We start from the raw sequence: 13699 nt of genomic DNA, 5'->3' as shown, positions 1-13699 counted from the left end.
CTTTATCCTGGATTACGAGCTTCTGCCCACTATTGCACTGTTCTTATGATTTTTTTCCTCAGTTCCATGCTGTCATTACCTTAGACACCATTGTTTCAAGTTAATCTAACTTCATCTCTGCAGCTCCTGTTAACCTTGCCCTAACAATCGCTCTTTCAACAATCTTTCAAATTCACCCATGTCTACTCCTGCAGCCATGTCAGTCATAATTATAGACAAGAAGGGCAGTCCCGCATTGTTAGACATGACCCTGACCATGCTGGAATGTTTTCTTACATAATGCAGTAGCCTCATCTGTGTTGAAGACCTTGGGCTAGATTTACTAAGCTGCGGGTTTGAAAAAGTGGGGATGTTGCCTATAGCAACCAATCAGATTCTAGCTTTCATTTATTTAGTACCTTATACAAAATGATAGCTAGAATCTGATTGGTTGCTATAGGCAACATCCCCACTCCTTCAAACCCGCAGCTTAGTAAATCTAGCCCCTTGTGTCAATATGTTTGGTGTTCCCTCATTTATCCAGGTTTCTTCCATTTTTTTTGTCCACTACTTGTGCTTTTGTACTCGCAAAGTACAAAGCACATCACAAGGCAGTAAGGGGCCGACTATGCAAGCTTATACAACCTAAAAGGAGAAAGGATGCAAAATTGACACAAAGGGTATATTTACTAAACTGTGGGTTTGAAAAAGTGGTGATCTTGCCTAATGCAACCAATCAGATTCTAGCTACCATTCATTTAATTCCTTCTACAAAATGACAGCTAGAATCTGATCTGGCCAATAGCAACCACCACTTTTTCAAACCTGCAGTTTAATAAATATTCCTCAAAATGTCGGCTGAGTGATGTGTAGGCTGGTTAAAAAAGGGAGTTTGATTTGCTAGGGCACTGGTTAATTATAATTCAGAGTGGTTACATAGATATTGCATATATTACACATATACAGTAAAAATAGATCAATGTGACTATGTGCAATGAGTTATGACACATTTAGAGGAAGTGAAAATGTACCCTTGTGGTAGAATGTATTCTTTCCCTTTAATGTACCTGGGTTATACACAATAACAGAAACATACTGTGCCAACATATGGTAGCAATAGACTATTTAAGATATGAAGTGCACAAGCTGGGACATTGTGAGCCTGGAGGTGGCGATTACAGCACACAGACTAAGGGGGCTCTTAAGATTCTTCTTGGTTGACCTTCTAAGGAGACACAAAAAAGGACAGTGTACACTTAACTTATCTCTACACATCTCAAAAAATCATGTAATAGATTAAAAGCTTTTTTTTTTTAATTCACTCTGAACTGGAATAAAAGCGTCTTTAGTTTTACATACTCTTCTAAGTCTGTGTTGTCTCTGTTACCCATGATCTCTTTCTTTGCCTCTGAGACCACAGTGTTGCAGCGCAATTCTAAAGGGAGTATCTGAGACATTTTATGACTAATTACTTCATTCATTGGTGTTAACTATTCACCTCTACTGCTACATATTTGTACAAAATAAATAACTGAACCCCGTGGAAATTTGCTTAAAATGCATAGCGGTGAAGTTTCCCTTAAATCACACCACACCGTGGCATAACCTTTTTAACATACCCAATAAAGACACGGACACCAAATTAAAGTTGGAATGACTGACAGGATTTTATATGTTGGAATATGAACTTTAAACTAAAGAGGACTGTAAGGCGGACGAGAGCAGGGCAGTCAGCAACAGCAAAACCAATAAAGGTGGAAAGGTCAGACCATAGTACCACCAACCCAGGATCCTACCTTAGCTATTGGCCGGTTCTAAAAATCAAGTCCAACGGCAAGACTACGCCCCCCTTATAACCGCCAGTATAAACCAAACAATACCGGCCAAAGGTCCCCCTCACAGGCGGACCAACCATACGATGACACCATGAACAACAGAGGGGTAGTGACCTATGACAAGATCAACCGAGCACCATATGCACACTTACCGACTGCACTGCTCTCCTACCCTATAAAACACTGAATCAAAACCTAAAAACCATACCAATAAAACTTGAAGGGTGGGAGGGAGAAATCCGGAAGCAGGAACGCCCAAATCATGCCTGCACTGACTTATAACTGTGTACAAGCCCCTTCCCCTTCCAGCCTCTATTGGCTGACACTCTTAGACAGCCACATATTATAGGTGATTCAGCATGTCACTCACCCGCATGATTTTAACTTCGTTTAGTCTGAAGGCCACACTTGTCTTATGTCAATAGAATTGTTACAATACAAAAATATCCTAACGAAAACAAAAACCAGAAAAGTCAGCATTCCTTAAATTACACAGCCACAAAAAATGTACAAAGCATATTGATGCAAGGGGTTAAGGACATTTTTCATTCTTGAGTCTATTTTGGAATTTTGGGCTCACTGCATTCCGGACTTCAATATCTGTACTTTTTCTGTGCAGCACCCCACAAATCATACCTCGTTTTTGTTAGAAATAATTTGTATTTTCAGAAAATACCATTGCTTTCTTTTTATCCCAAGCCTGGAATGCACAGTAGTTTCTGGACACTGGTACAATAGTGGAAAAGAGAGAATTTCCTGGTTAACCGAGAATAATAATAATAATCATCATCATCTATTTGCAAGGGCTTCCAGGAGTACAAATATGCATCTACCACTTTTATTTGCATAAACATATGTTTCTGACAAAAAATAAAAAGGGATCCTTTGTTTGAAAGAGGTGACTTTCCTCTTTGTATTTTGCATAAAAGGGATGGGGCAGAAATTTAGTGTCTACAAGAAAGAACCACCTCTTGTATTCACATAAATACTGTGGATTCTTTGTTTTGTTTCATTATCACAGTTGATGAAGGTCGGCAACTGGGGGGATATAAAAGACCCCCCCCCCCTTATTTATTAAGGCAAAATCAAAATATGGATACCTTTTTTTTAAGAGAGGGGGTTCACCTGCTTAAAAACAGGGTGCGGCATGTGTTTTACAATTTAGTATGTATGTGATATGATGTAAAATTGTATAACACTGACATCAGGTAATGATGCAGGTTGTGACTATTATGTATTATTGTTATTTTCCCTTAATATTCAGGTATGACAATGTATATTGTATGTAACCTTGTAATGTAATCTTAAAGTGTGCTTTGCTAAATGACAAGAGTCTGAACCTATGCAAGTATCAATAGTCTTGTGAAATTAGCCAGGCCAAGGGACAGATAAGCATCTCTGGGGAGTTTTTGTATGCAGAGGCTGTGGACCTGACCAGCCAAGCAGAACGAGCAGAGGTGAGATTCATGCCCTCTGAGATGCCAGACATATCACCTTAAAAGTCTTGTGTCATTCTGGAAAACAACATGCCATGAATTTGAAAGATTAGGCTAAGTTCCAAAAGAGGGGGTGAGAGCTATGCGTAAAAGGTTTAAAACCTTCTGCCTTAGACAATAGCGGGGGCATTTTCTTAGGGGATCAATCTAGTTTGAAATGGGCCATTGGTCCCAAAGTGCACTCCTCACACGCTAGTCTAGTAAGTAGTGACTCTGGTTTTATTTCCAATTTTATTTCTGAAACTTATTTGTGCAATTTATCTTGTATGTCTTGTTATTAACTGTTTTGTAATTAAGCCTTGGAAATATTTTTGGGATAAAATAAATTTAATCTAGCATATTCCCCGTGATTCTTTGGGAATTTACGAAGCCAAGTAAGGCTCATGCTACATGTGTATGTGATTTAAGTGTGTAACAGTAATAAGATTGCTGTATCTGAGACAGGCTGGGTGTTCATGACACAGGTTATGATGTTTACAGTATTTCTCAGAGTATGAAGACAAGCACACACCATTTAGTGTGAAACAAAAACAATAAGGGTATTCTTGTGGCAACTTAATATAGTATTGTGTTGGTTAAACAAAAAGATCAAATACCAGTGGGGTATAATGTTTCTTTCCAAACAGCAAAATGCTTTAAGTATGTATAAGCACAGCTATTAAAAATTGAGGCATAGCATTCATGGCATCACAAAGAAAGCAAAATATATTTCAATATCTAAAACAACTTCACAGACAGGATAGGCAGAGGGATCCTATAGTCTGTCTCTTGTATCCTGATTAATGCTCTGTACTTGCTTGCAAAGTGTATGAGCAGATGTGCAACTCAGGGGATTGTACATCACATCTTCATAGAGATCTAGATAGGAACCTAATTGTCCTTAATCCTCAGTATAATATAGGTTAGAGTAAATCCTCTTTCCACATCAGCAGGGGGATTAGTCAGTACCACCAGTAAACAAAACCACTACTTTATCAGAGCTGTGTTAGACTGGAACATAGAAAAACGCAACTGAAATAGTAGGATGAAAATGGAATGTTAACTCAATTAACTTTCTCGATATTGATATTCTAATTTTAGCAGCGCAGAGGAAGATTTATCTATCATCATTATTGAGAGCTTCCTGCTTAGACAGCAATTTCAGATTTTGCAAATACAGTATTAACACACAGAAGAGCGGATTTTCATTATATATATATATATATATATATATATATATATATATATATATATATATGAAGACTGGTGTCACTACTCCTAGCACTCAAAATTACTTTCAGCAGACCCTGATGCCCGAACACATAATCAGGTTTTAAAAAGACTTGTCCATTTTTTGGACACTAGAATTATCTTCAATTTTCAGTACTTATCAATTGTACCCATACAGTAACTCTTTATTTATTAAATTAAAACCAGGTTCATTCAACATAATCTAACGGGTCTTGTAATTCATGAAGATACATCTAAATCTAATGAGAGCAGCTAGGTCCTCAATAGGGTCACAAATGGACCTCATTAGCATTGTCCCCTTTTGTATCCTTATTCTATTAATTATGTTGCCACAGAGTGAGTGTGGTACATAAACCCAGGCATGTAGAAGGGTCGCCTTACCATCTCGACTAGCAGTCAAATAGCAAATACCTTTTAAGCATGCATTCAATGATTTCTCTTAGCGATATGCCTTAAAATCAATATTTTCTATTTAAAAGCTACCTGGATGGGAAACAAAAATGGCTTCCAGATACAGACAGTCACTCTGCCACACAGACACAGGCTCACCGCCCTCAGTAAGTCATGTGATGGCAGAGAGGGGGGATGTCAGTGCAGTCAGAGCTCAGAGGGAGTGTTCTAAAGCCTGTTCACTACATCACATGACTATGATTGCTTTGCTAGTCCAGAACTATAAATCATTAATACCGGCCTGAAGAAAAAAAACAAGAGTAAATGGTAAATACCAACATTCTTCTTACAGCCTGCCACAGTGATTTGTGTTAACACCTGATTTTTTTCATGGGATTGCTTGTTTAACATATTAAACATACACCAACTTGATGACAATAACTACATCACATGAATATTCCTTCCCCCACTTATACTAAAAAACTGTGTTTAATTATACTGTACCATTGTGCAAGGATAATTATGGGAATATACCTGAAATAGTGTTTCTCCACAAAATAAATGTGTCATAACCATAATTAAGTTCCTTTCATACCAGGTTAAGAAATGTGCTAGTTAAAAATGTAAACTTGATTTCCTGTATAAATGTAGTAGCATATTAATTATTAATTGTATAACTCTTTTCCTCAGTTTAGACAAAAAAAATTTTCCTTTCCTTACAAACTACACTACCTGCTACATGACTGTTGTCATGGTAACGTCAGCTCACACAAAGCTACTATTTTCCTGTATGACTATGGCTAGATTTCATATCAGCTATACCTTAATAATTAGATCTACTGGAATATCTTCAAATGTTTTGTAACTGATTCCCCAGGAAAATTGACTAAGGCCACAAGGGGTAGTTTGCTAATAGCACTTAGCCCTAAGGGCTCATACCTACCACCGTTCATTACATTCATTTTACCGATGTTTTTAATTTAAGTAAAACGATAGTAAAATGGGTTTACATTGAAAGCCATTATTTCTAGTATCACCATATTGCTGTTATAAGTACCTACTTGCGTTGTGGTTTCTGGAAATCATTTCTCCTAGCCAGATGCATTTTCCGCAGGTTGTGGAAACCCAGGAGTTCCAAAGTGATGACATGCTACTATAACAGCCTCCGGTCCTCAGGCAAGTCTTTTCACCTGATTTTGGATCATGTCTGCTGGGATTCGCATCCATCCAACCACAAGAGCATTAGTGAGGTCGGACACTAATATTGGGCAATAAGGCTTTGCTCACAGTCAACGGTTCAATTCATCCCAAATGTCATGTTCTTCCACACCAAACTCTGGTATTCATTTTTTGATGGGCTTCATGGAGGCAGTGTTATGCTGAAAGAGGAAAAGGTCTTCCCCCAAACTGCTGTCACAAAGTTGGAAGCAGACTATTCTTAAGTCATTGTATGCTTTAGAATTAAGATTTTCCTTCAGTAGAACTAAGGGTATGAAGTATTCTCCTGGCACCCAACAAACCCAGATTTATCCCTCAGACTACCAGATGGTGATTTGTCACTCCATAGTCCAATGGACATGTGCTTTATACCATTGCAGTCAACATTTGGCCTTGCACATTATGATCTGAGGCTTGTGTGTGACAGTTCAGCCATGGAGACTCAATCCTACGAATCGCTGAAGAATAGTTCTTGTGCTTCCAGAGGCAGTTTTGAACTCTGCATCTGCCATCGGTAGTTAGTGTTGCAACTGGGGCAGATCATTTTCACACAATACATGTTTCAGCACTCAGCGGTACAGTTCAATGAGCTTGTGTGGCTTACCGCTTCGCGACTCTGCTGTTGCTCCGAGATGTTTCCATTATGCCTTGGTGATTTCTAATCTTTTCACAAATTTACTGTATTTGGTATGCATCTCATATGAAATACATTTTAACTACGCAACTGGGAGTCATTGTATACTTTATATATAATGATTTGTATGGTAGACTCAAGAGATAGTATAGTAAAGTAACTGAAAAACAGAAATATCCAAAAGCAAGATGTGTGCATCCAGGCATCTCATCTATGTAAATGAAGATGCATAAGTGAGTTCATGCTTCCCTTTTGTTCTCCAATGCACTTGTACAACCACCAGTTGAATGTAGAACATGCTTAAAAGGTTGAGCAAAAATATTATATTTATGGCAATGTAAACACACAACTAAGTTTATTTCATCATTTGCGGTTTATTTTAATGATAAAGAAGTATAGTCCTTGCACCATTCTTCAGAGCTTGCTTCCCTGTTTGTGATTCTACAATTGTTGTCTGATGTCTGTAATATTTGTACAGACTGAGACAAATACAATGTATACCCACTTCCTGTGTATTGCACTCAAGGATACAATTATTTGCTTTCACATTTCTATTGTACTAAGAATGTTTGCTCTCACAATATATTTAGTGGAGTTATAATGACATTTTATTGTTTTAGCTTTTGTATTGGAAGGAAAATACTGTACTAAGCAAAAACACAGGACATAAATAATTGTATACAATTAAACTTTCATATTTATTTTTACAAAGTAATAAAGGGGCAATCTACAGGATTACTTTACTTTCTGTGATCATGCCATCCAGCAAATATTACTAAATCTATTCCTTTTTATTTCTAGCTTGCATTGGTGCTTTCCATGTATGTTTGTTACCCTTAAATATGAAACTAGGCTGCTTTTTGGATCAGAGCAGTATCCACTGCACAGAACACAACAGTATGCCATGGTAATTCCAATAAACAACCTCACCACATCAAGCTGGAAAAGCATGGAAAGGCAAAAAAAACAGAAAGATAAAGCAGGATGTTTTGTGAACATTTCTGTGGGGCAAAGACAAGCAAATAAATTAAATCAACCAAAGCAGAAATACCATATATTTTAACTAAACGTATCAGAGGCAGAGCAGTTTTTAAATGTTATTTATTACATTGATAAAAGGAGCCTAGACAAATGACTCAAATGAGCAAAATGCCCGATATAGACCAAGTTTCCACTACCTCTAAGGAGATATAAAAATATAGTCCTCTTACAGAAAGAAAAGTGATCTGCAACTCCTGCTAAAAGCAAAAGACTCCCCCTAAATGCCCCTCCTTAACTCTTTGGATCCAAGTAATCCCAGGCAGGTAAACACGATTATTTTTGCCTGTGGATGCATTGGTAGGTGCTTAGCATGTACTCAGTGTCATATACCCTGATCAGCCTAGCTCCTACTAACAGATGATGCCAAACGTTGCACCCCCCCCAAACTTGTCACCAGTGTGCCACACAAAGCCATGCACTTCCGCATAAAAATTGGGAATGCAACAATGCAAAATGGCATTGCTTTGTAGCCCAAGCATTTGCATTTTCCTAAATTGTTATTATATTTAAACACTAGACAAATCCTAATTTGAGATTCAAAATACACAGATATATTTTTAATTTGGGCACCTGCCAGCCAAAAGAAAAGGACACAAAGTTGGGTTATATTAGGGCAGGGGCGCACACATGGGGGTTTCTGGTTCTCCAGAAACCTTTCCTCTCCGCGAAAGAACGGGCACAAAAGCATGTATTTAAACATGCTAAACATTGCCCCTGCACAGCACCGCCACGGACGCTTCTTTGATAGCGCTGCGGCTGCTGTACATATCAGTATCATCGAAATGGAGCTGCTGCGCATGTGAGGCCGCAGCAGCTTCTCCCACGCATATCTCCAGGAATTACATCACTCGCTGGCTGCCCTGCTGAACGGTGTGGGCTTATGGCAATTTTATATATAAAGATACATCGGTAAATAGGTCTCTGGTCTTCGATACTGCCCTCAAGTATTCTTGTTTAGTGTTTTGATTCATAGATCCAAGACTTCATTTCTGGTGAGTCTGCAGGGTTGAGATGCAGACTGAGATTCTATAATACTATTATAGGATCCTCTACTTTATTAATCCTAGAATACAATATTTATATATATCACACAGCTCTGCATCTCAACCATCTCAACCCTGCAGACTCACCAGAAATGGAGTCGTGGGTCTATGAATCAAAACACTATACAAGATTGCTTGTGGGCAGTATCTGGCTTCACCCTGTAACCCAATAACACTATATATATATATATATATATATATATATATATATATATATATATATATGTATATGTTTTATTTTTGCTTTGTTCCGAATTCAACTATTTGGAAACCCCCCTTAAAAATCCTGCGCTTGCCTCTGCAGTGGCTCCCCCGAAGAAAGCAAAAGGAACTGAAACGATTGTTGGGCAGGAAATGCTTAGTAATGTAACGTTTATATTTGATTTTTTTCTGAACTTTTGTATTTTTCTATTTCTCTATTAAAATTATTTTGTATTGTTGTACTCTGGCTTGCTGGTGCTGATCTCTTCAGTTTATTTGAACAATTTAGGATATGCAATTTTTTGTTACTTTCTTGGTAGATAATTGAGTCCATCCACCTCTATCTATTTTTGTAAAACAAAGAGTTGTTTTCTTGTGTTAGCTGTGTAGAGTGTGGTAATAGGGTAACCTAGTGAGATAAGAGGGTGGTTGAGGAATATTATAAGCTTGCCTGAAGAGGTGGGTTTTCAGAGAACACTTGAAGGTTTGTAGACCAGAGGAAAGTCTTATTGTGCAAGGAGGGAATTCCACAGACTGGGTACAGCCCGAAAAAAGTCCTGTAACTGAGAATGGGAGGATGTGATGAGAGTGGAAGAGAAACACAGATCTTGTGCAGAGGTGTCGAATTGGGAGATATTTTGAGACAAGTGATGAGATGTATGTTTGTTGATGCCCTTGTATGTTAGTAGAAGAATTTTATATTGGATTTATTGAAAAATAGGCAACCAATGAAGAGACTGACAGAGTGACTCAGCAGAGAAAGAACGATTTGCAAGCAAAATCAATCTAGCCGCTGCGTCCAAAATAGAATGTACGGGTAAGAGTCTGATTTTGGGAAGACCAGTATGGAGGAAATTGCAATAAATGTATGTAAGATGATTTCGATATAGAGTCAATGTGGGGAACAAAGGATAGCGGTGAGTCAAGGATCACACCTAGCCAGCGAGCTTGTGGGGTTCATTGGGCAGCCTGTGAGCGGCAGTAATTGGAATACTCTGCATGGGTTTTATACAGAAGTCACTTTTTCATAATTGAAAATGTTAGTTGCCTTACAGATATAAACCTTTGCAGCGGTCTGTGCATTTTGAAATGGAGCCATAAAGAATACTTGCTCTTATACTTGGCTTTGTGATACCAGCTGAACGACGAGTGGTTATACAATAATAGAATATTTAGATAAACGTAACAAAGGCAAACGTGCTTAACCCAGAGTTAAACTACCTAAAACTGGAGTAGAAATGTGATTGTGAGTAGCTAATATAACCAACCATTGTACTGTAAGTGGGCCCCAAAATGATTGTAATGAAAATCTGATCCAACTGGATTGGATCAAGTATGGCGTAAAACAAGTTTATCCATTACCAGAGTGTGTAGTGCCACTGTTCAACCGGGAAATATAACTTGTCCATGTTTGCATGTTGTTCAATCAAATGAAAATCAAAAACTACATCGCTGCAATATTTTGCCATCTGTGTATGCTGTCAAAATGTTAAATGATCTGTTTGTTCAGTGAGCATGCTGATGTGGTGTGTGGCCACAATTTTTGTATCAACCCCTGGTAAACTGACCAGAAAGGCACAGTGAGCACAGCGGGAAATAACATTATGACTATGCTAGTTGACGAAAAGTTAAAAAAAAAAAAAAAAAAAAAAAAAAAGAGAGAGATAACAATCTTAAATTAAATTCTTAAGAAACAGAGCTCTTTGTTCTACCATTCCAATTGTGATAGAGTACAGTAGTTGCTAAAAGCTCCCATGAACTGTATGCAACACAGCAAACATGAATAAGAAGATTAATATTTACCAACATGTTATTTCTAGGACACGTGTGATAAATGCCACAAATAAAATCATGTTTCTTGGCTATAATCATACCTCTGCGTCAAGCTATTTTTAATACTGAAGGAATATTGATTTAAAATTACTTTGCAGAGTTACCAAAAATAACCATACTCTGTAATGTATAACCAGCGCTCTATAATTCAGTCTGAGCAAGCCTGGTAATTTAACACCAGAAAAAATAAAATAAAATTGCAACAACATAATTATCTGTTCGTTTTTTCATATAAATCCTTTAGGAAATCTAGTAGCTTGCTGTCTAACTTTATTAAACCACAGTACACAGAAATTACAAAGGAAAGGTCTTATTTATATTAAACAAACCTTTTATCAATTTTCAATTGCATTTGAACTGTAACTGTGTCACTACAGTAAGCTCACTTAATGAATAATTAGTAGGCTATAAATAACTATAAAAATTGGTTACCCATTAGCTTTAGGAGAATACCCATGACACCACATATCAAATGTCCTGGTGCTTGATATGTTATGGGAACCAGCGCTTGCACTTGAAGTTGGGGGAGGGGTCATAATGGAGGTGACTCAATGGCCAGTGCCTCACCTGAAGTGAACATAAATAGAGCATACACCATGCAGAAAATGACATTGCGCTTTCACCACTCCCAACCGCAGATGCAAGAGGGCACAGGGTCTTTGGAACCAATATTCCAGTACCTGTTTACATGCTTTTACTAGTGGTACAAAATGCTAATAAAGATATGATTACAGATGCCAATTGGTAAATAGCCTAATATTGCTATAATGCTTTTTCTTTTGCTTATATAGGATACCACATTTCTAATAATAATCAGAAATATTCTTAGCTTAAAAATTAAGCTCAAAATAGTGCCAAAATTCAAACATCAATAGCAGATAAAAATCAGATCAAAAGCAGATCATTTGATTCCATTTGGGAGCAATGGTTTATGTTTGCTTCAGAAGATGCAAAACTTTACGTTTTATTAATTTATACATTTTGTATAAGTTGTCACTTCAAAATAAAAAAGTTTCAAAAATAAATACAAGTCATGAGGCTTTAGAGACCTTGTGAGCAGTCACATCTTATTATGCCTTGGTACAGTGGTTACATAAAATTCAGAAACAAGGGCTTATTGTTTGGAACCAATGGGAAAGTTTGCAAAGGTCGAAATGAAAACAGATAATATAGTACTAAGGATATGTTACAATTCAGCAGGAATTCTCTAAACCATTGAAATCTTATCAGGCTTAGAAACAATAACTACTCCACTTAACTAGTTAGATTATCCATGCCTAAATATGCAAACATAAGTCTGTGGATACTTATTAAGTGATGTGATGCACAGGTACTTCTGCAGCCAGGTAATTGCAAAGCAGAGGAAAAATATTATTTACTCAAACATCAGGAAATAAAAATGTAAAATGCAACAGATATACACATACTGAGTGGTGCATATTTAATAGTCTGCTGTAGGGTGTCACTTTTTCTAAATGTTAGGCATTTTTGAACATGTTTTTGCCTGTATAGGTTTAATGAATACCTGATCTATAAATTCTTGACAACTCCTACAAACAGTGATACAAAAACACAGATATCTCATACAAACTGTGCACAGATATAATTTGGGAGAACAAATAAAAAGTACATTTTAAAAAGTGAACACATTTTGCACTATTCAGCTGTACTCCCCTCTGATTACTATTGTCTGTAATTGTAGAAGACGTATATATACACATAACTTATTTTCTTATCTTCGTGTAACCAATCATTTGAAAGGTGTACTCATTGATAGACATTTCTGTTACAAGTGAAATTCTCGAAGTCTTTGCCACAGGATAATTTGGTAAAGTTGTGTGTAATGTCCCGCATGTAGAGGCACCTAAGTAAAAGTTCAATGTTAGCATTGCTATCTAATCTATTTGCAATCTCCACACCTACCTACACACCTTCTAGTGCAGATAACACTCTTGACCCTTATGTAATGTGAAGATGCAACGCCAGATAACGTGCTATCATACCGAACTACAGAAAGTGATCACACAAATAAACAAGATATAGTAAACAGCTCTTGACTTACGTATCTGTTGATGAGTCTCCTCAGCAGACTGCAATCCATGACTAGTGACAGCTGCCCTGGTGATACCTCCTCTGCCTCCTTCCTTTCAGTCCCTGCTGTCTATTTGTTACTTTCCACATCCATACAATATCATCAATAGTTATTCTGTCAATGGCTATATTTACAAAGACAATGAAAAGTGTAAGCATAAACTACTAGTTATTATAGTGGTCACAATGGATGGGGAAGCTGCACATGGATTGTATTTCTTAACAAGTGCAGCTCGTCGTGTAAGAGGCGAATAGAAACATTATTTCCTCTACAAGTCTTGATGGGTGGCCCTCGCATTGGGTTCTCCCAGATGATATTCCTTAGATGAGAATGTGTTCTTGATATCTTTCTGGTTGGCAGCGTCAGTGGAGGCATTCAACATACCCCCTCCTGTAGCTCTCCAACTAGATGCTTGTTTCTCTTTGATAATCAGCTCCCTCTCGGCTTCTCCCTGTTGACACACCCCTCCCATCTCATGTAATAATACCCCTCCCAGTCCTGAATTTCTGATACCTCCCTCTTCTAGTCTCCTTGTCTGGCTTTCCTCCCTACCTACTCTCAGATCCCTCCCTGCCAGTCATTCTTTGGTCAGAGTACACCACCCTCTTTCTTTGCTAGCCTTCAGTCTCTTCTTGTCACTTTACTCCCCCCTCCCCTTCTACTCCACATGTCCCCCTCCCCTGCTCCCATCCTCCTCTCCTCTTTTC

General features: G+C 37.7%; 1 protein-coding gene across 6 annotated transcripts in view; it reads right to left on the bottom strand.

Moving 5' to 3' along the window:
• ATP11A (ATPase phospholipid transporting 11A) overlaps positions 1-13456 on the bottom strand; it is a 149828-nt gene extending 136372 nt beyond the window's left edge. For all 6 annotated transcript variants that reach the window (XM_075200023.1, XM_075200025.1, XM_075200027.1 and 3 more), the window contains exon 1: positions 12963-13456. In XM_075200023.1, coding sequence (XP_075056124.1) covers positions 12963-13001 — 39 coding nt within the window. In that variant the 5' untranslated portion in view covers positions 13002-13456. The remainder of the gene's footprint in view (positions 1-12962) is intronic.
• Between the last annotated feature and the right edge of the window lie 243 nt (positions 13457-13699).

Source organism: Mixophyes fleayi, chromosome 2, assembly GCF_038048845.1.
Source record: "Mixophyes fleayi isolate aMixFle1 chromosome 2, aMixFle1.hap1, whole genome shotgun sequence".
Lineage (NCBI taxonomy): Eukaryota > Metazoa > Chordata > Amphibia > Anura > Limnodynastidae > Mixophyes > Mixophyes fleayi.
The sequence above is the reverse complement of the archived record's forward strand: the minus strand, read 5'-3'. Positions and strand labels throughout refer to the sequence as shown.